General features: G+C 38.8%; 1 protein-coding gene across 5 annotated transcripts in view; it reads left to right on the forward strand.

Annotated features, from left to right (window-relative positions):
* Cwf19l2 (CWF19 like cell cycle control factor 2) overlaps nt 1–25,107 on the forward strand; it is a 54,793-nt gene extending 29,686 nt beyond the window's left edge. For all 5 annotated transcript variants that reach the window (XM_060372493.1, XM_060372494.1, XM_060372496.1 and 2 more), the window contains 7 exons: nt 669–806; nt 3,949–4,161; nt 7,002–7,118; nt 12,123–12,278; nt 13,381–13,461; nt 16,804–16,905; nt 20,803–25,107. In XM_060372493.1, coding sequence (XP_060228476.1) covers nt 669–806; nt 3,949–4,161; nt 7,002–7,118; nt 12,123–12,278; nt 13,381–13,461; nt 16,804–16,905; nt 20,803–20,946 — 951 coding nt within the window. In that variant the 3' untranslated portion in view covers nt 20,947–25,107. The remainder of the gene's footprint in view (nt 1–668; nt 807–3,948; nt 4,162–7,001; nt 7,119–12,122; nt 12,279–13,380; nt 13,462–16,803; nt 16,906–20,802) is intronic.
* The last annotated feature ends 1,824 nt before the right edge of the window (nt 25,108–26,931 follow it).

The raw sequence follows: 26,931 nt of genomic DNA on the forward strand, positions 1-26,931 counted from the left end.
TGAGTTGAGGGAGGGATGCAAGCATTAGGCCTGTAGCAGTGGTCCTTCATCTCTGTTTATTGTATACTTATTTCCTATTTGAATACTGGCAGTGTTCCTTCCATAGCACTGAGTGTTAGTATTTTAAAAATGATGCCACATGCACACAATAGATCTTATATGGAAGAGTTTTTTGCTCGGAGGTAGGAAGAGAGAGGGAAGGAGAGAGAGATGGTGGGGGAGGGGCCACCCTGACAGAGAAAGGGGAGAGAGCAGAGAGGAGAGCAAGAAAGCAGGAGGGGAGAGGGAAAGAGAGTGGCAGACTGGTTTACCTGAAGTACCTGGCCCAGATGATTCAGGTCCTGACATAGGATGTTGTCAGGACCCTAAAGGTTCCTAAGGGCAGGCCAGTTGAATTTCCTGCACAACATAACAGTAAGGAATTTTAACTACAAGAAAAGCAGAGGAGAGAGAGGAAAGGACAGTTGTGATCTTTCTTCAAACTTGGCAATCAACTAGTGTGATACTTCCTCCTGGGAGAGAAGCCAGGAAAAGGGAAGAATTGTGAATTTGTTTCACATGGAAGTAACAATTGTGATACCTGGTGGGATTGTGTACATTGATTATTAGATTTATGGACTATCCATTCAAAGCATCTGCAAAAACTTCATTAGTTCACTTTGCTGTAGGTTTCAACCCATGAGGGTAAAGAAAGGATCCGATACTTTCCTGATGATGACCATCTGTGTCTCAAAGATTTAGTCAAGAATGAGAAGATGGGAACAGATACCAATCAAAACAGACTTTTCATGAGAATGGCATCTAAGGTAAGAGACTCTCAGCAAACCTTTGCATTCTGAAAAAATGATTTGTCGGTCTGATCATACATATTAAAGAGATCTGGTTGTCTCTAATCTTAGTTTATTTCATTAAATTGAACCTTTTTACATGGTACATCAGGAAAAGATTAGGGCAGATATTGTGTGACTTTTCCAATATTTTAAGTGAAAATAATTTTTTTCATATAATATGTTTTGAGAACAGTTCTCCTTCATCTTTTCCCAGCTCTTCCCACCTCCCCATCCACCCAACTCCATGTTCTCTCTTTCTAGAAAACAGACAAATTAAAAAAACAAACCAGAATAAAACAAAACAAACAGGAAAAAACAACAACAAAGAAAAAGCATGAGAAACACAATCAAAACACAAAATTCAAAACCATAATATACAAGCAGAAAGACCAGCAATGTTAAAGATGCAAAATAAGGCACTATGAGACAGAATGTCTCCAAACTTGCATTGAGTGGTTTCTGTGTTGGCCATCTACTATTGGGCATTGGGGCCTCCTTTCAGTGAGACTCCATTGGAGAAGACAACTTGTTTTTTCGTGCTGGCAGTTAGCTCTTGAAAACGGCTCTGCATTAAGGTGGGGCCTTACGTCCATTTTCCTTCTCGGTGCTTGTCAGACGCCAGGAACATAGTGTGCCACCATCTTGGAATTTTGTACGATTTCCTTAAGTATAAAATATTTCCTGTCTGTTAAAGGACTTTTTATTGACATCAGATATGACAGAAGAATTATATATGACTGATAAGCTGAGAACATTTGAGCATACCCCACAGAAAAGGTAGTGGACGAAGTCCAGACAGTTGATGTGCAGGAGGCCGTTTATGCTGCTCTCAGGTAAACGGAACCGTGTTTCAGTTCTGTTTAGGTATCATTCTCACTTAGTTGGCAAGTCTATACCAGAATCAGTTCAGACACTATAAACAAGAGAAGATTGGCAGCATCTGGATAACTTATAAAATATGGAAGTGCTGTCTTTCATATGCAGAACATAAACATCTCCTTTAATGATATAGGAACATTGTGCTATGTTTAATAGGGCCATGATTTTATAAATGGAAGCATGTACTGTGTTGCATACTGTAGATAAAATAAATCCCCATTAAATACCTTCACACTGTTTGGTTTATTTATTCTTGAAAAAATTTTGTTTTCTTCTATCTCTTGTTTTATAGAATGTATTTACAGTATGTTAATGACCCATACTTTAGAGATTGGGTTCTTAAGGAGAGAATGTTATTTATGTGCCAGGCCCCTTCAGCTCAGTTGCCAGACAATGTGGCTGCACATGGTGGACCACACCTATAATCTGAGCAATCACAAGGCTCAGACCAAAGGATCAAGAGTTCAAGGCCAGTGTGAGCTACATAATGAACCTCCATTAAAACCAACAAAAAATGTGTTCCATGTGGTCTTGGAACTTGGCAGTTGTTCCAAAGACATTCTTGTTACCTTCTAAGCTCTTTAAAGTGGCTGGTGTTTCCTTGTAGCTCACAGTGTCGTCTGTCTATGTGAGTACTCTGCACTTGGAAAAGCTTCACTGTCTGGCCTCTCTCGGTGTTAATTAGATCACACTGGCTCTGTACCGAAGTCTTCAGTGTTTCTCTCGGCTCTCTTCTTATTCTAGTAATTATAAAGTGATGATTAAATCCCTGAATTGTGGATTATATTTCTCCTGCAGTACCATTGAGTTTTTGCATTATGTATTTTGAAATTATGTTAGTAGGCACATAAATTTAGGAATGCTGGATTTTGAAGTGGATTTCTTTCTTTTTTTTTTTTTTCTTTTTGGTTTTAGAGACAAGGTCTCACTAGGTAGCCCTTATTGGCTTGAAATGCACTATGTTGACCAGGATAACCTTGAACTCATAGAGACCCACCTGCTTCTGCCTTCCATGTGCTAGAATTAAAGCAGGAGCATTCTTTATTTCACAATCCTTGATTAAAAATATCCTTTTACTTAAGTAGAGCTACTCCATCTTTAAATTGTTTTAAAGGTCTGCTAAGATAAAAGTATCTTGTATTGCTTTCTATTTGATGGGTTTTTGTTTTGTTTTGTTTTTAAAGTATCAGGGAGGTATGGATAGATTGAGCAGAAGATAATGTAGTCAAAAAGGAAAAACAAGCCTACAAACACTGAACACAGTGCTGTCTTTCTGAGACCGATGGGAATACTTTGGTGGGACACGGGTAATTGAAATTTCTTCCTGAAATTTCAGCTGAATCTAAAGCTACAGCTGAAGGATGGCAGCACAGAGAGACCTGGTCATAGGTCCTGTGCAAGCTGGAAGGAGCAGTGACTTGGAGAGTTAACACCCGCTTGCCAGGACATAGAGAGTGAGTAGGTGTGGCCAGATGTGTTAGGAGAAGTCGCTGATTCTTGATTATGACAGTGGTCCCTTTTGAGGCTGAGCCTTTGGCTTATGTTAGCCATGTGTTGTGAGGATCACCCCAGAAGACAGACAGTATCCTTGTGATCATTATAAAATATGGAACTGAGAGAGCGCACAGTGAGTAAATAGCAAGCTCAGGGTTAAATAGGGAGGAGATGGAATTTTACAGTGTTTATTTTGACTGTGGAATCAAGCTTCCAATTGCTACAGCTTTTTGTATCTAGTATTTTCTAGGCTATAGCAGAGTTTGTATTTGTCCTTATATAGAACTCTTTAAGGATGTTAAGCAGAGACATAAAATATGGTGGGTTTTTTTTTTCTGTTTGTCCATATATTGGAAAGAGTGTCAGAGGAGTAGAGATCAAGTGGAGCAATAATTACTTTTTATATTTGTATGTCCTGTGTTTTCAAGTAGCTTAACCTCTGCATTTTGGCTTCCTTTCAGCTCAAGTGCACAAATAATGGTTTCCATATTATAGTACAAAACATGAATTTGTACTTAGAAAAGAGTCAGTGTCTTTAGCTGTGATGAAGTTGATGGTGGCCTCAGGAATGATACATAGATTGATATTCTTTTTCTTTCTTTTTTTTAGCTCAAGCTTAATTTTAACCATTTAAAAAACTATAAGCTGTGTCATATTACTTACAGATAAGACTTTAGGATGCCACTATTGAATAAAATATTAACTCCTGACTCTATCACCCACTGTTATTATTTGGGTTTTTCAGTTTATGGGAAAATCAGATGGAGACTATTATACTTTGGATGACATGTTTGTCTCCAAAGCAGCTGAGAAGGAACATCTTGGTAAAGAGGAAGAGAACCAGAGGAGAAGAGCAGTAGCTGAGCACCAGAGTCTTGCTGCACAAATGGCAAAGTGTTTGTACTGTTTTGACAGCACCCAGTTCCCTAAGCACCTTATTGTTGCAATTGGTGTGAAGGTAAGAAACAAAACACAGACAAGGTAAAGTCACTTCATATATTCAGATAAGCTCTTTCTTCAGATACTTTTGCTGTCTAAGTTAACATAGCTCTTAGGGTTTTTGATAGCATCAGTGTTTCATTGTTTCAGCCCATGCTGTATATGATTCTGTTCTATTTAGAATCAGGTTCTGGCTCTGCCGTTTTTGAGCTTTATGACCTAATGTTTGAATTGGTTTCAGTGGTAAAATCTCCCGTCAGTGTCTTAATCCAAAGCAGCTTCCTTTTTTTTTTTTTTTTTTTAATTTACTTCCTCATAGCATGTCTTTGATTTCTTATAGACTGTGTCACAGTTTGAAAACTTTATTAAAGTTACATTGTCTTGTTGGTTCGGTCATTCCTCATGAATGTAGAGAGAACCTTTGCTCACCATTGTATTCCAAGCATCTCATCTTCATATTGTATCACTGTAATCATTTAAAGTATCTAATACTTATAGCAATAAAGACATGGGAGCCTCAAGAGGTAAAAACTTGCTGGCTCAGCAAGGTAACTTTATTTTCTGAATGATATACAAAATATCCATTTACAAGCCTGATTGACAACCAAACTGCTAGTTCCTTAGTTTTACCTGATACTTGCCAGCTGCTGATTTATTATTCCTGCAAGCCTAAAGAGAGCTCTATCAAAGGTCCAGTTGCTTATCAAAGAAGTTCTGGCCCCTCCCCTATACCCTTGGCAGGCTGAGCATGTCACTGTTATGGTGTGGAGCTCCAAGCCAAGTCAGAAGGGGCTAAACCATTTAATGTTTACTTGGGGTAGCTCCAGGCCACCCAGCTGACCATGCCTTGGGTCATGGAGCAAAGATCACAAGACCTCTCATAAGCAACTTGGCCTAAGATAGGCAGGAACTTTCTATTCTTTAGCACCCTTATCTATGAAGGCTTTTAGTGGCACACCCAAACTATCTCTTCAGGACACATCTAACTCTATCTGACAAATGCAGTATCTATTTAGGCTTTATATTTTGCTAACAATTAGCTTTTCTCTGTATAATAACCAAATATCCGGTAACATATCAGTGTCACTTATTTCAATAAATATGGTGTGTTGGTGACTGTTTTTTACATTGTATATATTAGTTTGTGGATGTGGTAGGTGCCAAATTTTAATTGTCATGAAAAAGTAAAGAATCAGGAAAATTGAAAAAATTTTTATTTTAGTTCATTTAAAGGGTTTTTTGTTTTTGTTTTTAGAGCACAATATTGGGATTTGAATCTAGGGCTCCACCTAGGCAAGTGTTCTTCTATTGAAATGTAATAAAATAAACAGTTTGATAATTACCCTGATTCAAATGGCTATTGTCATAAAGTGAGGGATAAAATGATGGTGGGCCTTATATTGGAAAGATTTCCTATAAGTCGTCTCTGAGGCACCAGTGAATGAGAAGCTTTGGCAGGGAAGAGAAAGAGCCAAGATGGCTGGGTGGCGCTCCTTTGATCCCATTACTTGGGAGGCAGAGGCAGACAAATCTCTCAGTTCCTGAGTGAACTGAGAGTCTACAGAGAGAGCTCCAGGACAGCTACGGCTACACAGAGAAACCTTGGTTTTTGTGTTTGTTGTGTGTGCATGGTTGTGGCTGTTGTTTGTATGTTGATTTATTTGTTTATAAAGTAAAAACCACTGGGACAGATTTGTGAGAATGGATGACTGAGGCTGAATGAATGAGTTCTAGCTTCAGGGACTAATAGTTTGGGGAACATTTATTATATTTATTATATAATATTTTATTTCTCATCATTTATTATATTTCTCATCGTTCATATACTACTTATTCATATCTCCTTCTATATAATAGATAAATAACTTCAGGTTATAGGTAATCATATATGTAAAGAAACAGATTTTTACCAGAGAGGTACAGCTATCCTGGTCTTGTTTTCTTTCCCTCAGCTCGGTTAACTCAGTTTTCTCCCATAATGAGAGAAATTGCCTTATTGATACACATAATTTAAACAAAAAGAAAACAACTCTCCTCACAAAGGAGTAAGAGCTAAGTATGAATGACCATGGTCCAGGAACTTCAGTTTAGGTCACCCCAAGTTCCATGTTCCAGTGTCTTAAAAATTCACTGATGCTCTTAGAATAACAGAATAAGGAAAAAGAAAGGAAAAAAAAATCACGACCCTTTGTATGTATTATTGAAAACACCAGGTAGGCAAGTTGTTATGTAACAGCTGGGAAATCTCATCATTCTGAGGCTTCCTAGCTTTTGATTGGTAGAAGTTAGTGCTTTGTTGTATATTCTGGAAGTTTTACATATTGGTCACGGGAGTGTTACACAAAAAGGGGAGAAGTAAATGGCTTTTAAGGGGGCAAAAGGTTAAAGGTGGTCAGGGTAACTTGGCTCTGGATTTGCAGCATGTTAGACTCTATAACAACTGGAGCTCTGGCCAGTTCATTAGCTCTAAATAGCACAAGATGCAGCTCATCAGGAACTTCCATTCATAAGGTTTACATTGTCTTTTTATTTTTCAAAACAGTATGTTTTTTTCAGCATTTGTAAATATATAGTTACTTCAGGTAAAAGATCAAGTGGCATTTGTTCTTGTTCTTTCTTGGGAAGTCTTAGTTTTTAATGTCTTTCATGAAAACTGAGACTTGTGTTCTGAATTTCTAGTTTTTTAGAAGCTATTTCCACGATGTTTTAAATGTAAAAGCTATCTTTGAGAGTATTTAAAATAGAAATAGTTTTTATAAACAAGTGTGCCATAATAAGTACCATGATTTCACTACTGTAGTCTCAGCTGTTACAGCTAAGACCAAATAATAACACATCACCATTGGAATTCTTCTCTAGGTTTACTTGTGTTTGCCCAATTGTCGGTCTCTCACTGAGGGCCACTGCCTCATCGTTCCTCTGCAGCATCACCAAGCAGCCACTGTATTGGATGAAGATATCTGGGAGGAGATTCAGGTCAGTACTTCAGTACTCAGTGTCTACAAGACTTGCTTTGCAAATTATTATGATAAATTCAAACAGGTTTGATATTTTTACTTGACAATGTGTAGGTGTCTAGATCATCATATTTCTATCTCATTATTTTTATTTTTGTCACATTCTCCTATTTTGAAATCTTTTGTTTATTAAACAAACTTTGAAAATAATTACTTTAAAAAAGACAATTGGTCTCCAATAAAAAGGACACAGACTAACAGAATGGTTGCGGAAACAGGAACCAACATTGTGCTGCATTCAGGAAACATACCTCAGCAAAAAGACACTGCCTCAGAGTAAAGGGCTGGAAAAGGTTTTACAAGCAAATGGAACCAGGAAGCAAGTTGAAGGAGCCATCCTAATATCTAATAAAATAGACTTTCAACCAAAGTTAATCAGAAGAAATGGGAAACAACACGCCATTCTCATAAAAAAAAAAAAAAGAACAAATCCACCATGAGGACATCATCTATGCCTCAAATACGAGGACACCTGCATTTGTAAAAGAAACATTAATAAAACTGAAACCACACATCAATCCTAAGACATTAATAGTGGGAGGCTTCAGCACCCCACTTTCACCAAAGGACAGAAGCTAAATAGTAAAATAATGAAGCTTACAGAGGTCATGGATCAAATGGACCTAATAGATAACTACAGAACTTTTCACCCAAACACAAAAGAATATACCTTCTTCCCAGCCCCAGAGAACCTTCTCCAAAATTGACCATATAGTCAGGCACAAAACTTCAATAGATACAAGAAGATTGAAATAATCCCTGTATCCTGTCAGACAGCCATGGTCTAAAGCTGGACCTCAGCAATTACAGAAATAACAAAAAGCATATACAATGCGGAAACTAAACCATCCTCTATTCAGCAACAACTGAGTCAGGGAAGAAATAAGGAAATTAAAGACTTCCTAGAATTCAGTGAAAACGAAGGCACTTAAACGTATAGGACACAACAAAATTGCTGCTAAGAGGAAAGTTCATAGCACTAAGTGCCTTCAAAAAGAAATCTGAGACATCTCATACAAGCAGCTTAACAGTACACCTGAAAGCCCTAGAAAAAAAAGAACCAGATACACCCAGGAGGAGTGGACAGCTGGAAAGAATCAAACTCAGGGCTGAAATCAATCAATTAGATACAAAACAATTCAGAGAATCCATGAAACCCAGAGCTGGTTCTTTGAGAAAATAAGATAGATAAACCCTTAGCTAAACTAACTAAAAGGCAGAGAGACACTATCCAAATCAACAAAATCAGAAATGAAAAGGAGGACATAACGACAGACCCTGAGGAAATCCAAAGAATCATTAGGTCTATCTTCAAAAGCCTATCTGCCACAAAATTTGAAAATCTAAATAAAATGGACAATGTTCTTGATAGATTCCACTTACCAATGTTGAATCAAGATCAGGTAAATCAATAGTCTATATCCCCTAAGGAAATAGAAGCTGTCATCATAATTCTCCCATCCATACAAAAACCCAGGGCCAGATGGTTTCCATGCAGAATTCTACTAGATACCAATACTAATACCAATATTCTTCAAATTGTTCCACAAAATAGAAAAGAAAGAACATTACCAAACTCATTCTATGAGGCCACGGTCACCTTGATACCCAGACTATACAAAGTCCCAACAAAGAAAGAATATTTCAGACTAATTTCCCTTATAAATGTTGATGCAAAAATGCTCAGTAAAATACTCACAAACCAAATTGAAGAACACATCAAAGATACCACCCACCATGACCAAGTCAGCTTCATTCCAGGTGTGCCAGCGTGGTTCAACATAGGAAAATCCTTCAGGTAATCCACCTTGTAAACAAACTGAGAATTAAAAAAAACCTACACACACACACAAAACCCCATGATTACCTCCTTAGATGTCAAAAAAGCTTTTGACAAAAATCCAACACCTGTTCATGTTTAAAATCTTGGAGAGATCAGGGATACAAGGCACATACCTAAACATAGTAAAGATAAGATATAGCAAGCCTACAGCCAACATCAGACTAAACGGAGAGAAATGTAAATCAATCCCACTGAAATCAGAGACAAGGCAAGGCTGCTCACTCTCCGTATCTCTTCACTGTAGTACTTGAAGTCCTAGCTAAGCAATAAGACAAATAAAGGAGAACAACAGGATACAAATCTGAAAGGAAGAAGTCAAAGTATCACTATTCGCAGATGATATGATAGTATACATGAGTGACCCCAAAAATGCTACCAGAGAACTCCTTCAGCTGCTATACACCTTCAGCAAAGTGGCTGGATACAAATTAACTCAAGAAACAACAAACAACTCAGTAGTCCTCCTGTACACAAAAGAAAAATGGGCTGAGAAAGAAATTAAGGAAACAACACCCTTCACAATAGCCACAAAAAACCATAAAGTATCTTGCTGTAACTTACATCTAACCAAGCAAGTGAAAAAGTTGTGTGACAAAAACTTCAAGTCTCTGAAGAAATTTCAAGAAGATGTCAGAATATAGAAAGATCTCCCATGCTCATGGATCAATAGGAGTAACTTAATAAATTAGGAATACTGCTACCTCAAGACCCAGCTATACCACTCCTGGACATATACCCAAAATATGCACCACCATACAACAGGGACATTTGCTCAGCTATACTCATAGCAGCTTTATTCATAACAGACAGAATCTGGAAACAACCTAGATATCCCTTAATGAAAGAATGGATACAGAAATTTGTGGTACTTTTACACAATGGAATACTACTTAGCTATTAAAAACAAGGAAATCATGAAATTTGCAGGCAAATGGATGGAACTAGAAATGATCATCCTAAGTGAGGTAACCCAAAACCAGAAAGACATGTATGGTATATACTCACTTATAAATGGATATTAGGCATATAACGGAGGATAATCATACTACGCAGACCTAAAGAAGCTAAAGAACACAGAGGACCCTAGAAAGATGCATAATTCTTCTTCAGAAAGGTAGAGAGAATGGACCCTGGAAGTGGCTGAAGAGAAGGAGCAGGACAGGAGCCCACAACAGATGTCCTCTGAAAGACTCCACCCAGCAGGGGATCGAAGCAGATGCAGAGACTGACACCCCAATTTTGGGCAGAGTGTAGGGAGTCTTATGGAAGAAGAGAAGGATAGAAGGGCTCAGAGGGGATGGAAGTGCCACAAGGAGACCAACAAAGCCAAAAAAATCTGGGCCTGTGGGTGTTGCAGAGACTGAGGACCATGCATGGAGAGGACCTAGATTTAGCCAATAGGCAGCTCAGTCTCCAAGTGAGTCTTGTAAGATGGGGAGCAGGGGCAGTCTCTGACATGAACTCAGTTGCCTGGTCTTTGATCACTTCCTCCTGGTGGGTGTCTTTACCAGGCCACAGAGGAAGAGGATCCAGGGGCTAATGACACTTGATAGGCTAGGGTAAGATAGTAGGGAGGGAAGACTCCCCCTTTTCAGTGGACTAGGGGAAGGGAATGGGGGGAAGAGGGAAGGAGGATAGGACTGAGAGGAGAAAAGGGAGGGGTCTACATTCAGGATACAAAGTGAATAAACTGTAAAGTATAATAAAATAAAAACTAAAAAAGACAGTTGGGTTTCTAATTCGTGCTCTTTGCAGCCTGAGATTTTCATTTTTATTAAATTGTAGCCAAAAAAGAAAGTTTCTGAGAATGAAAAGATGTGGAGTCAGGTGTCCAGGCGGGCAGCCCACTCTTGCGCCTGTTGCCATGGTGATTGTGCTCCCGTGTCAGCTTCTGTTTTATCTGTCCCCTTCATAGCATACCCGTGTGCACTTCTTAGCATGTCACGCCCTTCTTGGCTCTGAAGTCAGTTCTGTGAGTCAGGACACAGTTTCTGGCTGATGCTCTAACAGACTGAGAGCCACAGAATGGGTTAAATTGTTGCTGAGCTATTTCAAAACCTTACAATGCTTCAGAAGGAAAGGACATTCTTATTTCAAGTGCTGTTACTTGTAGAGGTCACCTAGCACCCAGGTGAAAAATGTGGAATTGCAAGACTTCAGAAGAGAGGACAGTACATACTTGATTTCGCAGACTACGGGTAAAGATTCCAAAAGAGGACATAGTTGCTTGCGTTTTACGAAGTGTTTTCTATTTCTGTGCTTTTTAAAGTTGGTACTCCCAGAGCTCATGGGTCAGTTATGTTGTTTCAAAGGCCAAACATAACTAAGAACGCAGACAAATTAATTTTGATGTAAAAGGTACTATTATAGGACTCTTCTGACATGCTTTTAAAATTTTATGAAAAACTGATTTAATGGGATAAAATAGAGTGCAAAAAGCATTCACTTACATGAATCTTGTGTGTATGTTGTATATTTCTGTGGGAAATTAAGATATGTGGTGAAAAGCTTTCAGGTGAGTAAAACAGTCCACTCGACAGTGAGCTCATGAATGTAATGGCATTATAGTTCTTCTTGGGAAAGGAAGGAGAACATTAGACATTACACAGGGCTGAAAAGTGAGTGCAGAGATGTTTATACCAGTGAGACTGAAATAGCACAGTTTTGTTTTGTTTTTCTTTTACTTCCAAATTTGTGTGACACTCAAATCAGTTATGCTCTGGTGACTATCCCTCTATTTATGCATCCATTTATTAGATATGTTTTGAAAAGTGATTTGACCTAACACAAAATATTGTTTGAAAATGCAGTTCTTTTTCAGTCATTTTGTTTTTATATACTATTACTAATAACACTGGATTTAACCTTGGATCTTATGGTTTGGCAGAAAATGTAAAGATAATTCCATCAAAACATACTTGAATAACTATAAATTGCAAATGAGAAAGATGCAAATGGTATAGTATTATTTTTTTATGTTGCGCTCACAGAATTTTTTTTTCGTTAATGCAGTTGATCATCTCAAGTTATCCCATCTAACCCAGAGTTTTTGAGACACAAACTTTTGCAAATGTGGAGTTCTTGAATATATGGCTTTGGCTTTTTTCCCCCTTTCTCTAGATGTTTCGGAAATCATTGGTAAAGATGTTTGAAGATAAAGGATTGGATTGTGTCTTTTTAGAGACTCATATGGGCATGAAGAAACGGTACCACATGGTTTATGAGTGTATCCCTCTCCCAAAGGAAGTGGGTGATATGGCTCCCATCTATTTCAAGGTATTGAAAAGCCGCTTTTGTGTAGATTCTTGTTTATGTATTCACTTTGGGGGGATGTATTTGTAGTAATATATCCATGCCAAGTTTTACATAAAAAGTGCGGTAACGCATAAACTATTCAAAGTGCATTTCTGTGTAAAGAATGCTGAGCTCTTATTTAAGGAGGCTCAGAAGTCAATAAGCAACCTGGCGCGGCGACACGCAAGTGAGTCCAGCCCTCGGGAGGCCGAGGCAGGCAGTTCTCCGTGAGTTCAAGGCCTGGTCTGCAAAGCGAGTCCTGGGCAGCCCAAGCTACCCAGAGAAGCTCTGTCTCAAAAAAACAAAACAAACAATAAAAGTATAAGTGAGCTATAAAATACTGTCTTATTTTAGTTGTTTTTTTTTTAGTGAAGTCAGTGTTTTACCATGAAGCACTTCCAAGTCATAACTCTATAAAAATGAACTCATTCAAGTGTAAATAGGAAATAACAGCCTATATGATATATATGAATATGTGTGATTTTGCTTAATGTTAATTTCACATTAAAATGTATTTCATTAATTGTAACCACTAAAAAAGATTTTGTAAATAATACCTCTACTACTTAGAAAATCTTAAAATTCCATTTATTTTTTAATCCATGCTTTTAAAACATAAACTTTAGTTTTGAGAGTAATTTTTCTTTACTTGTTGTATGGGATGAAATCACTTTTGGTAGGCACAAATCATATTCACTCTTCTGATGTTTGGAAGAATAGTAAAATTAAATGGATTTATGTGAGTAGATTTCTATGAATAAAAAAGAAATTTGTGAAATTGAATATTCACAGATCTTCTCTAAGATCACTTTTTGTCACACGAAGCTGAGCTGGTTACCATTCATGAAAAATGAGTAAAAAGAATACTGTCTCTGCGTAAATGTCAGGCTTCAAAAAGTTCAGTAGTTCTAGTTTTAGGTCTTCTATTAAGGCTTTCACCCATTCTTAACCATAGTCTGTAATGTGCACCGTACCCTGCATTAACTAAAAAGACAAAACAAAAAAAAAAAAAACAGTTTCTTTGTGTTTGCTGTTCTATTGATTTTTTTTTTTTATTGTTGTTGTTCAATTACTTGTTTCTTAGAAAGCCATAATGGAATCTGATGAAGAATGGTCCATGAATAAGAAGCTGATTGATTTGTCTTCAAAAGATATTAGGAAGTCTGTGAGTAGTATTAAGATTTTCTAATATAAGAAATTACTGTTGTGTTGAGAATCTTTGTGAAAGTCCATGTTTTGGTTGAGAATTAGGTTATTTGGCTGAGTAAAGGTGAAGTAGCTAAGAAACACATTGAGAAGAAAGTATGTTCATTCATTCTCCTTTGCAAAATACTTATTTGTTTGTAGGGGGATTTTGTGTGTTCAGATAAATCCTTCTTCCTGCTCCTCAGCCCTTCCATTTTACTCCCTATAATCAGATGTGGTGGCCACTGTGTTCTGCCATGACAGTATCTCAGGAGAAGGACATTCTTGTCACTGTGTTACAATAAAAGAAACAATTGTGTATGGATGTTGTTTTGAGTTTGGCACACTTTCGTTTTTTGTAATGTTCTGCCTTCCCAATCTCCCTTTCTCCCCACTCCATTTAAAAAAGAAAAAAATGTGTGTGTATGAATATGTGTGTGTCCTCACATCCTTGCCTCCTGCTCTGTTTGAGATGGGGTCTCGCATATGCTGCTTTATACACTGGGCTAACTGACGCAAGCCTCCAGGGTCTCTTATCTCTGCATTCAGTCTTGCCATAGCAATCCTGAGAGTATGGCTGTGCGCTACTGCATCAAGGTTTATTGGGTTCTAGGGATCCCAGTTCGTCAGGTCCTTCCACTTTACAGCAAGGATCTGCTGAACCATTTCCCTGGCCCCAAACTTATTTTTATATAGATGTTCCCTGATACATTCTTAGAAAGTAGTAGCTGAGTCCGAGTGTGATTTACCACTCCGTGGGGATATATTTAAGGTTTGACTTGCAGGTTCAGTTTTTGATGCAATATAATAATTACCTCTATAATGACCGTTCTTTTGTAGAATTAGAAATTAAATTGAATAGATATTTGATAGACATCGATTGCTTTTGAATTTACTTTTAAAAATAACTTAGTAAGTCTTTATTGCATGCCTGCCATTTATCAGCTCTGTTCTAAGCATGCTTTTTATGTAATAGACCAGAACAGAGAAAATGGAGCTTACTCTAATGCAGGCTGTCAATTCAGCCCATATGCTAAACCCAGTCTTCTCTATGGAGTGGTTTGTTATTGTTGTTATATTTAAATACAGATGTACTGGCCCATGTATTACCTTTGGAGGCTTTTCATGCTGCTAAGGGTTGAATAGTCTGAGATCAGATGACCTTCACACCCTAAAGCATTTCAGCATGAACCCTTTTTTACAGAAAATGTATGGCCACTGCTGTTCAAGTAGATGTCACTGGTATATTTCCTTTCACATCTAATGTTAAACACATAGATGGTAAGCATGGTCTATCATACTGATAGCACAGTCCAAACATGCAGATTTCATAGAACTAGTGAAGGTTTAGGGTTTTTGGTGGTGGTGGTGGTTGGCTGGTTGGCTGCTTTGTTCAAGACAGGGTTTCTGTGTAGCCTTAGCTGTCCTGGGCTCTCTCTGTAGACCAGACTGACCTCAAACTCAGAGTGATCTCCGTGCCTCTGCTTCCCCCGGATGCTGGGATTAAAAGCTTGCCCTGTCACACCTAGGTTTCTCCAAGGGATTTAGTGTTACAGCTCTCGTAGATGTTCAGTGAAACAGCTTATGTGTTTTATTTGGGAGGAACAAGAGCTGTATGAATCTTGGGGGGTGGGAAGGGATTTTTGAGGGTGGGGGGATATCATTGGCGGGGGCTGAATGCTGGGGATGCTTTATTTGCATGGAGAGAAATTCAAGGTGCTCAGCTACATGACTACCCCGAGAATCATAGGGGTGGCCTGTACCAGAACATGCAGGCTCAGAACAGGGAGGGAGCCATCCTTATCCCTGCTGGTCTCAAGACTAAGATTTCCAAGGTTTGGACACATCTCAACCTGACTCTAGCTCCATGCTGGTTTACCCATTGGCACAGGCCATGTGCCCCACATGGAGCTTTGACATATTTAAAGACCCTTGAATGTAATACAAAGAAAAAAAAAAAAGAGTGCTGGTACCATACATGTCTTCATGTTATTTCTCAAAGTATTGCCTGCTGCACGCCTGACAGTCTAATTGGGTGGCCTAGTGTTCTTTCCTTTGGTCCTTGGACAGCTTTGTACAAAGTGTTTTTGCACAAGACATAGAAATGAAAGTAACTGTCTCCTATTCGCTGAAATTTGAGCTTGGGACTTGCATATACCTCATTCTCTTGGATGTTCCCAGCAAACCTCAGAATGTTGCATCTTTGTCCTGAGACTCAAGTGTTGCAGAGCTGTCTGGCTTTATATACTCACGAGAATCAGAGATGTACTTACAGCCTTATCTAGTTGTCCTGTGTTTTTACTTTTTTATTTATTTATTTTTTATTGTTAAGGTCATGCATAACTATTACCTTAAAAATAGAGAACTATAGAAAAATATGAATACATAAAGTACCATTTTTACGCTTACACTATTTGTAAACTGTTTTTTAAATTCTTGCTCTCTGTTGGCCTTAATTGTATTTGACTTATAATGCTTCAAGAAGACTTCTGTGTCCCTGCCACACAGCACTGCACACTCGGAAGCTGTGCCTTCCCAAGTACTCAACACCGAATGTGTGCGGTTAAGGAGGACACTGGGTCAGTGTGCAGAAGAGTCATGCTGCTTGTGTGGTCGTGCAGAGGGAAGGCTTCCTGTGTATTGACCAGCCTGGAGAATTTCTAGTGATAAACGTTGGAACGTAGAAGAGAAGCTTACAGAGATACAAAATCTATTTAATGATAGGGAAGTAAGAAATTATAGCTCTTTCAATCAGTATGGAGATTAAAACTGTGTGTGTGTGTGTGTGTGTTTGTAGAAAGGGAGAAAGAGAAGGGATAATAGAGAGCTGATCCCAAAGATACTGTGAAATTAACTTGATAAACTAAATATTGCTATATCTACTTCACCAGTTAGTGAGATAAATAAAAATTATAAACTTATTTATGTTTGATAAGTATTATCATAGTAAAGATTTTATGTACCTGCCAGCATATCCATAGATATATGACCAAGCTTCCTCTTCCTAAGTAAAATATGAAACTATATCTTTATTTGTATAATCATAGAAAAATTATTCCTTGGCTACGTAAGAATATTTGAATGCCTTTTTTTCTATTATCTCCAAGAGCAGGAAACTATTTGCTTTGATTGTGAATGACTAGACTAGAAGAAGATCTGTCTTGCTGAAAGGCTATCAGAGTGAACTCTGTGGAAAGTTAGATCATCAGAATTTTGTCATGTAGATTATTCTGATGCATGATTAGTTCACTGATGACAGAGAATCAGAGCAACAAGTACACACAGCTTTTCCATTTCACCTGTGATTTGTTTGTTTACCTAGGTGCCCAGAGGCTTGCCTTACTTTGCTGTAGACTTTGGCCTTCAAGGAGGATTTGCCCATGTCATTGAAGATCAACACAAATTTCCTCATTACTTTGGAAAGGTATATTCACAAATTTTATAAAACCATGAATTTTAGTGATTTGGTTAATACTTCCCTTGTGAAAGAAAATTAAAAGTTCAGGTACAGTGTATAAGAAATTGATGAGTTCTTCTCTATATAAGCTTTAAAGAGAGAGAGAGAGAGAGAGAGAGAGAGAGAGAGAGGTTAGGAAGTAACAATAAAAATATCAGAATATTCATGACAGAGTTAGAGATATCATTGTGTAACCGGACATTTTTGGTAGTGGGCATTTAGTAACTGTAATGTTTTCCTTTGGAGTCAGGCAACTTTGTCCTGAAAAGTGCTGACAGTTGCTAAAATTAATTCAGGGCTTTACAGAATGCCTCTACTGTTCTAATCAGTCATCCGGCTCTCACAGCAGCTCTGTTGTTTAGATTTTGGTGTAACATTTGTGATGCAGGTAGAAAAAATCTAAACTGCAGACAGGCTGTGCAACTTGCCTAGAGTTATATGCTAAGTGAGAGAGCCTGGTAGCACAACTTAATGGCGAGTGCAGAGGATAATGGCTTCAGCTCTTCATTTACACTTAAGGTACAAACCAGGAAAAATAAATGACTAATTTCACACAGTTAGGTTCTGGGCACATATGAAAGTCTCAGTCTTGTTTTTCATTGCTGAGTAGTATTCCATTGTGTAAATGTGCAATTTCTGTATCCATTCCTCAACTGAGGGACATCTGGGTTGTTTCCAGATTCTGACTATTACGAATAAAGCTGCTATGAACATAGCTGAGCAAATGTCCTTGTGTACTTGAGCATCTTTTGGATATATGCCTAGGAGTGGTATAGCTGGATCTTGAGGAAGCGCTATTCCTGATTGTCTGAGAAAGTGCCAGATTTCTTTTGCCAAAAAGTGCCAAAGTGGTTGTATAAGTTTACATTCCCATCAGCAATGGTGGAGGGTTCCCCTTTCTCCACATCCTCTCCAGCATGTATTCTCACTTAAGTTTTTGATCTTAACCGTTCTGATGAGTGTAAGGTGAAATATTGGGGTCGTTTTGATTTGCATCTCTCTGATGGCTAAGGACATTGAGCATTTCTTTAAGTGTCTCTCTGCCATTCGTTATTTCTCTATTGAGAATTCTTTGTTTAGCTCTGTACCCCACTTTTTAATTGGATTACTTGATTTGTTGCTGTTTAACTTCTTGAGTTCTTTATATATTTTAGATATTAGCCCTCTGTCAGATATAGGGTTGGTGAAGATCCTTTCCCAATTTGTGGGCTGTTGTTTTGTTCTCACTGCAGTGTTTATACTCCATCCAGGGACCATGGAGATAACCTAGAACCCCTACACAGATGTAGCCTGTGGCAGCTCAGTCTCCAAATGGGCTTCCTAGTAAGTTCATGTCAGAGACATGAACTCAGTGGCTGGCTCTTTGATCACCTTCCCCTGATGGGGGAGCAGCCTTACCAGGCCACAAAGGAAGACAATGCAGCCAGTCCTGATGAGACCTGATAGACTAGGGTCAGAGGGAAGGGCAGGAAGACCTCCCTATCAGTGGACCAGGAAAGGGGCATGGGAAGACAAGAATGAGGGAGGGCAGAATTGGGAGGGGATAAAGAAAGGGGCTACATCTTTAATACAAAGTGAATACACTGTAATAAATTTTTTCAAAAATTAAAAAAAAAAATAAAAAGGAAAGTCTCAGTCACTTGATTGTCAGTAGTTGTCTTCAGGGAAGGAAAATAAAATGGCTTCCTAAGAGTAGATTCCTTAAATTTGAGTTCTACTTACTAAATGTCTATAGATTCACGGTAAACTAGAATGAAATTAATGCAACATTTGAAATTGGCAAAATGAATCTGGGTCTAGCTCAGGCCTTCCTGTACTGCCTTTTTTGCTGTGCCTTAGTGAACTTTTCTGAGCGTTCACAATTGCCCACCCTTCTTCCCTCTAGATCTAGCTCTCATCTGCTTGAGATCATGCTCTACACTAAATAGGATGTGCCGATAGGAAGCAGAGCTCTTATTTGGATCCAGAACTTACTATGGTCTTTAATGGGTAGTCAGATTCCAAAATCATAGACATCTTTGAATTATCCCATAGCCCAGGCTGACCTTGAACTCACCATATTGCTGAAGATGTCCTTGAGCTCCTCATCATGCTGACTTCACTTTCTGATTGCTGAGTTTCTAGGAGTGTACCATCACAGCTATCTGTATGTAGCCTTGGGGATCAGACCCACACTTTCATGCGCGTCAGGCACACACTCTAACACTCTACTGAGATGTGTCCCCAGCCCTGTTTGAGATGTTTACAGACTTTTTTTCCTGCTTTGTTAACAAAAACAAAACAAAAAATAACTTTGTTTTCACTCCTGTGAAAAATCCTGTTATTATTTCTTTAGAGGTTTCTACTTCTGATGTCTGTCCTCTTTGCCTTTCGGGATGGGGATTGAGCATTTTAGTCAGAGTCCTCCCTCTTGATTAGTTTCTTTAGATGTGCAGATTTTAGTAGGTTTATCCTATATTACATGTCTATATGAGAGAGTATATACCGTGTGTGTCGTTCTGCTTCTGGGACAGCTCACTCAGGATGATCCTTTCCAGTTCCCACCACTTACCTGCAAATTTCATGATTTCCTTATTTTTCATTGCTGAGTAGAATTCCATTGTGTAGATGTACCACAATTTCTGCATCCATTCGTCAGTTGAGGGGCATCTGGGTTATTTCCAGCTTCTGGCTATTACAAATAAAGCTGCTACAAACATGGTTGAGCAAATGTCCTTGTTGTGTACTTGAGCCTCTTTTGGATATATGCCTAGGAGTGGTATGGCTGGATCTTGAGGAAGCACTATGATTTCTAACTGTTTTATTGTAGTTGTTTGTTTTGTTTTCTGAGGCAGGGTTTCTCTGTGTATCCCTGGCTGTCCTGGACTTGCTTTGTAGACCAGACTGGCCTTGAACTAACAGAGATCCACCTGCCTGTGCCTTCCAAGTGCTGGTATTACAGGCATGCACCATCATACCTGGCTTTTAACCATTCTTTAGATCTGGATTCATAGTTTTAATTTTTTTTTTCTAGAGAAAAGGACATAACTAACCCATCGTTTTACTTTTTAAATTTTCATTGGGAGAATTGCCTCCCCTTGAAATATTACTCATGTATTATTTATGGCATGCATTTTTAAGACTGAACATGTGGTTTCCACGTGTCTCAGAAGTTTAGATCCTTCTTTGTCTTGTGGCCTAAGCAAGTGCTTGGAGAACAAGAGGAGGTTTCAGAAATGGACTCTGTGCAGTAAAGGAAAGAGAACCCATCTTGTACTGTCCCATAACACATGCAAGGGTCTAGAGACAGTTTTCAACAGATACAAACTTTCTCAGACTGTACTGTTTAGATGGAGTGATGCCAGGAAACTTTCATGAAATCTGAATTGTCAGTTTCTCCTGGGGCCATTTACAGTGTACTTTCTTAATGATAGGTGGTTCCCTTTTTTGTTTATCCACAAGTAGGACATATGTTTGTTTATTTGTTTGTCTTATGTGTCTTAAGGGTCTGCTTTACCAGTACCCTTTCCCATTGTACAGCTGACAGTTTATTATTTTGGTTCTCACTGCATCTTTGTTGACATACTATCTTTATGACCAAAGAATTGAAAGTTTGCTTTCTTCCTTTTGCTACCATTAGATAGATCTACTAATGAGCAAACAAGCCAACAAATTACTTCATAGGAGACACTACAGGGACCCACAGAGTTTACAGTTAAGATTGGAAATAAGGTTTATTTTACTTGAAACTAATATGAAATATCTGTACATTGTCACAAAGAACGACTTAATATTGTATTTACTAGGTAATATGTGAATAGCTCCATTCTTGATTGCATTGTATTTTATAATGTAAATGTTCATATTTTTCTTACTCTTTAAAAGGAAATCATTGGTGGTATGCTGGATCTAGAGCCCAGGCTCTGGAGGAAGGGGATCCAGGAAAGCTTTGAGGACCAGCGGAAGAAAGCGTTGCAGTTTGCTCAGTGGTGGAAACCGTATGATGTCACCAAAAGTGAAAGCTGTTAAGTGTGTGTCGTACATCGTTCCCTCTGCTGAGCCCATTCGCGTTATGCCGGTTCCTTCTACGCACACCTGTGCCTGGGGCCCAGGGAAAGCAACCGCAGGGCCCTCTCATTATGACGTCCATATGGGTCAAGTTGTCTTTCAGCTTGACTCCTAGGGACTTGATTTGGGTGATTGTGGAGTAAGAGCAAGTATGTCAAGATTGTCGGCTCACATTCCTTTCTGGGTCTACTTCTGACTGTTCCAAATTACTCGGTTACTCTAGAGAAGGAGTTGTTTCTGGAGGTCTAGCATGGCTTCAGGGGAAATCGGGTCTGCTTCCAGGTAGAGTATGTCACCTGGCCTCTTTAAAATAATACTGGGTGTGTGCAGTACTAATTGAAATTTATTTTTCATGGTTTTATAGAAGTTTTTTTTTTTTTTTTTTTTTTTTTTTTTTTTTTTTTTACTAGTAGCATATAATATCACTATAGTATCTTCACTAAAAAAAATTAAAGGATTAAATGATAATGAAAATATGCATTTTTTATTTTTGGACTTTTAAATGGTCTGAATTTTGGTAATCTTAAAGGTGATTATTTTAAGTAATTCTCAGTTGTTTGGGGTTCATGTAAAGCTAAAATCTGTAGCCAGATCACTGCATCGGGTATTAATGTCTCAAATGTTAAAGATGTTAAGTATTAGGTTGTTCTCGTTTTTCTACTTGATTAAATGCACTTACATTTTATTGTTTTAAACATTTGATTTTGAGAAAGCCTTGTATTTAAAAAATATGAATTGTAGTAAGTCTTTAACATGTTTTTAAAATGTGACATTTTGTTATAAAATGCTAATACTTAGAATCAGTATGAAGTGTGCTCCAGGATAACTCATGTTTAATGTCAGCTTGTCACTGTTTCCATGTTTGTTCTTTGTATACTACAAAGATTTTTGTTCTTTTCAAATTTTACAAATGTGTTGAAGCTTAATGGTTTTAATCTTCAATATTTATAAGTTACATCTAAGTGTGTATATGTACATATATAGATATATGGTATCATAGTCTTTTCACTATTAGATTTGTATTGAGTCTTATGTTCATTTCTTAATCAGTGAGTTAAAACATTTGATTATAAAGTACTATTTAAGGTTGATAGTTCAAAAAATATAAATACTCCTGCCCCAAATTCTACTGAATCTGTAGCATGTCTATCCCAACTGAACTCTTGGTTCCAGTTGCTTCTTGATACACAATCAATTCCTCAAAACCTCAATGGCTTGTAATAATAGCTATTATCTTGTAACCTATAGTTAGGGATTTTCATGATTTGCCTTTACATTATGATGTCTAGGTCCTTGGCTAAAGTGGTTCAAATATCTGGAGATGATGGGACTCGTGTGTGGGAGGACGTCTGTTCTTTATACTGCAAATGTTGGTTCTGGAATATTCTGTGTGGCTTTGTCACTTACCTGTCTAGTGCCTGGGCTGAGGACCAGCTGGGTATCTTCTGGTCTCAGATATTCAGATAGTCGGAATTCCTCTCTTCCTTAAACTCCCCAGAGCAACTATTCCAAAGGAAAACTCTAAGAAATGGGACATGCCAGCCCCCAGGGCAGAGCCCAGATTCTGATACAGCTTGAGATTTCTATGCCGTGTTTGCCAACCTTAACTTAAAGCCTGCCTACATCTAAGAAGATGGGAGGGTTGAGTACGATAGTACAAGCCTTTAATCCCCACCCTTCGGAGGCAGGCAGGTCTCTGTGAGTTCAAGGCCAGTCTGGTTTACATAGTCAATTCCAGGTCAGCCAGGACTACATAGAGATCTAATCTCAAACAAAACAAAACTTCTGGGAGGATATTGGGGAGGGGTGCAGGTTCTAGCTGAGACCAGCAGGGGTCATGGAGACTGAAGAGGACACCCTTTAACTAGACAAGACTCCTATTCAGAGGGGGAGAAGAACGCAAACCCACCCACAAAAATTTCAACTCAAAATTTACCCTGCCTACAAGATGTGCAGAGAAAAAGGTAAGGCAGAGATTGAAGGACTATCCAACCAATTCCTGGCCCAACTTGAGACCCACCACGTCATGGGAGAGAGCCAACCCCTGACACTATTAAGGTTCCTCTGCTATGCTTGCAGGCAGAAGATTAGCTTAACTGTCCTCTGAGAGGCTCCACCCAGCAGTGGATCAAAACAGATGCTGAGATTCACAGCCAGACATTGGGGGAAGCATAAGGAGTTTTGTGGAAAAGTGAGGGAAGAATAGAAAGACTTGGAGGTGAAAGGAGCTCCATAAGAAGTCCAACAAAAACAGCTAACCAAGGGCCCATAGAGGCTTGCAGAGACTGAAGACCCAACCAAGGACCGCGCATAGACTGTTCCTATTCTACACAGCTGTAGTCAGTGGGCAGTACCAACTTTGTATGGGTTCCCTAGTAAGGAGAGCCAGGGCTGTCTCCATAGTGGACTCTTTTGCCTGCTTTTTGATTACATCCCCCTGGCAGAGCTGCCTCCCCAGGCCCCCGGGGAAGAAAATGAGTTCAGTCCTGTGCAACTTGATGAGCTGTGTGTTGGGGGGGGGGGGGGCTTTTTCTGAGGAATAGGGAGGAGGAGAGGAAATGAGGTTGGGACTGGAAGGAGAGGAGGGAGGGGACTATGATTAGAATATGAGGTGAATAAATTAATTAAAAACAAAGGAGGGCGTCATAGTAGGAGAAATATGAAATCATGTGAACTCTTTAGTTTTTTGCAATTTATTCTCTGTGTACAAATTACATTTCTCTCCTGTTTAAAAAGCAAACAACAAACAAAAATCTCCTCTGTTCAAATTCTCCTAAGAAAGCATCATTGTAGGGAGGTTTTAGGCTTATGCTTATGGTTCAGGGTTTCTCCTAAAGCAAGACGGAGGTAAAGAGCTACTGAGGTGTTTTTCCATTCAACCTGAAGACCTGTATACTTGGAGAAGCGAATCTCCTCATGCACATACGCCATTAAACCTACAGCAGTGAGAGAAGCATATGTCGGTGCAGTATGCAGTCACTGAAGAGGAAGGAAGGCAGCTGGGAGACATGTGTCAGTCCATATTCTCAAGTGAGTCTAAAGTTAAGTTGGGCATATGTTACTGTCTTCTGTATTAGAGCCTCAGTCTGTTCTTAAGAAAAGTCTAGCTCTTTCCTCTATTCTTTCTACTCTTAATTAGCTGAGTTGACTTTCCTTATGCATGAGAAATTGTTCAAGAATTATGCCTACCCTTACAAAGATGTAGCAGATGGGCAGTTTAGGCTTCAAGTGGGTATTTTAGTAAGGGAAGTAGGGACTGCATTGGACATGGACTCACCAGCTTTTTGATCACTTTCCCCTGGCAGGACTGCCTTGGCAAGCCACAAGGGAAGAGGACTTGTTCAGTCCTGATGCAACTTGATGAGCTGGGGTGGATGGGAAGAGGAGAGAGGAAGAGAGAGAGGGTAGGACTGGGAGAGGATGAGGGAAGGCGCTATAAGGATGAAAAGTGAATAAAATAAATGGGGGGGGAGAGAATTATGCTTTGAGGCAAGATAGTGTGATTATATTTCCTACCTGCCTAAAACCACCACCAGATGACATAAATCAAACCATGATTTCCAGGTAAAGAGAATCGGAATCATAGAACAAAGTTCAGTGATTGCCGAGAAACAGAAAACAAGTGAGATGACTTCTTGAAATCCCTCTCCTTCCACTTTGAGTATATCTATGCTTTGGTTCAAGGTGGGGGACACAGGAAAAACCTATTGCATTACTCCACTGAAGAAAAGCAGTTTTGAGCACAGCCCTAGACCATAAGGCAGTTACTTAAGGAGAGTTTGCTGAACAGAGATGTGCAGAGAGCCATCCTTCAGGCTATGTATGAGGCTTTCTTTGGCTAAAGATTAACATGCTTGAGAGAGTTACCAGTAACATTTTTTATTTGCTAGAATGTAAAATGTCATAATTTCCTGGGAATTGGGGAGACAGGGTTAGCACATAGCATAAAATAATAGGTTTGGTATTTTAGAATTATTACTTCCAGTTTAAGTACTGATCTAGTTTTGAGAAGCAGATCCTAGAAGTAAGAGTCATTGGTGTCAAACTGTTTCCAAGCAACTTTTTTGTTGCCTAGAACAAAGCTCAAAATATTAAAATGAAAAATATTTTTATTAGAACACATTGAAATGTCTAAAATCCAATGAAATGAAAAACAGCTATGCTTAGCACCCTACTTGCAACTGCTTGGGGAAAAAAAAGAGAGAGAAATGTCTTTTCTTAGAAGATACTGTAATGTTTAAACAACAACGAGGAATTTATAGCATCCAAAGGTACAATCACAAAAAGAAGTGAAGGTGTGTAAAGGGGAGGAATGGAAGTATGTACTGTTAGATGATTGCTGCTCTATTCTTGAGGTGTTAATAATTTAAATGTAGACTTTGATAAGTTAAAAATACGTAAATATAATTTCAAAAGACGTTCTTAAGATTAAAAGGAAAGGATAGTTGAAAAAGCCAATAAAGAAGATGGTATAACCCAGCTACAAAACCTTCAACCTACAGTTTGTCTTTCCATGATGTGCTGGGTAAAGGTTGTACAGAAATGGTGGGAGCAGCCAACCGATGACTGTCCTGTTGAGACTCTTGCCAGGAGAGGGAGCCTATCTCTTTCATTGCCTAGAGGGCCAGAAACCAGAGGCCGGATGGGCCAGAGACTTAGAATAGAACCAGCATGTACTGAAAATAATAATAATAATAATAATAATAATAATAATAATAATAATAATAATAAATGATTCCTGATGATATTTTGCTATGTAGCCAGGAGCCTGGCATAATCACCATCAGAGAGGCTCCATCTAGCAACTGATGGAGACATATGCAGAGGCCCACAGCCAAACATTAGATGGAGTGCAGTGAATCCTATGGAAGAAGGGGAAGAAGGATTGTAGGCACCAGAAGGGTCAAGGACACCATAGGAAAACCCACAGAATCAACAAACCTGGACCCAGTGGGCTTACTTAGATGGAGCCAGCAATCAGGAGGCTTGCATGGATCTAACATAGGCCCTCTGCGTCTATAGTTGTGGAGCCTGGTGATTTTGTGGGACTCCTGACAGAAGGAGCAGTGCTGTTTCTGGTGCTTTTGCCTGTTTTGGGGACCCTTGTCCAGATGGTTTGCTTTGTCCAACCTTAATGTGAAGGATGGTGCCTGGTCTTAACTGCAGCTTGATATGCCGTGTTTGGTTGACATCCCCATGAGGCCTGCACTTTTCTGACGGGAAATGGGGCAGGAGTTGATTCAGGAGTGAGACTGTGGTCTGGATGTGATATATGAGAAAATAAATTAATAAAAATAGCCAAAAAGATGAGATAAAAATAGAAAGGAGAATAGAAAAGCAAAGTACAAATGGGAGAAATAGAAAAAAAAAAATCTAACCCTCATACAGCAATAACTTTCTGTTGCTGGGTAGCAAATTTCCACAAAGCTATCTGCTTGCAGCAACATGGCTTTTTGATCTCACAGCATCCGTGCCAGGATGTCAGGCATGCTTAGGGAAGGTTGTGGTCATTGCCAGCCAGAACAGGCTCTTCAACTGTGCTGCACTGGGAAAAGATCTACTTTCCTTAGATTGTTTTCTACATTCAGATCCTTTCAACCAGGAAGGATAGTTTCATATGATTTCCAGGCTGTTGGCCAGCTTTTATATGACATTGAAAGTTCTCCATGTCATGTTTCCCAATGTGGCTGCTTGCTTCTTCATAGCCAATAAGGTATCAGAGGAATCTGTTAAGATAGTTACCGAAGGTTTATGTATCTAGTAAGGTAATAACAAGACTTGAGCAAGATCACATATATATCCTGTCACCACTACTATGTGTTATTGGTTGGAAGCAAGACAAAGTATGACTCAGTAGTTTATTTTGGTTCAAATGTTGAGAACCTGACACTGAGCAGTTTATTTTAAACATATTTAAGCATATCACAATGGGGGGGAGGGGAGTCT

The sequence above is a fragment of the Meriones unguiculatus genome, chromosome 19 (assembly GCF_030254825.1).
Source record: "Meriones unguiculatus strain TT.TT164.6M chromosome 19, Bangor_MerUng_6.1, whole genome shotgun sequence".
NCBI classification, from domain to species: Eukaryota; Metazoa; Chordata; class Mammalia; order Rodentia; family Muridae; genus Meriones; species Meriones unguiculatus.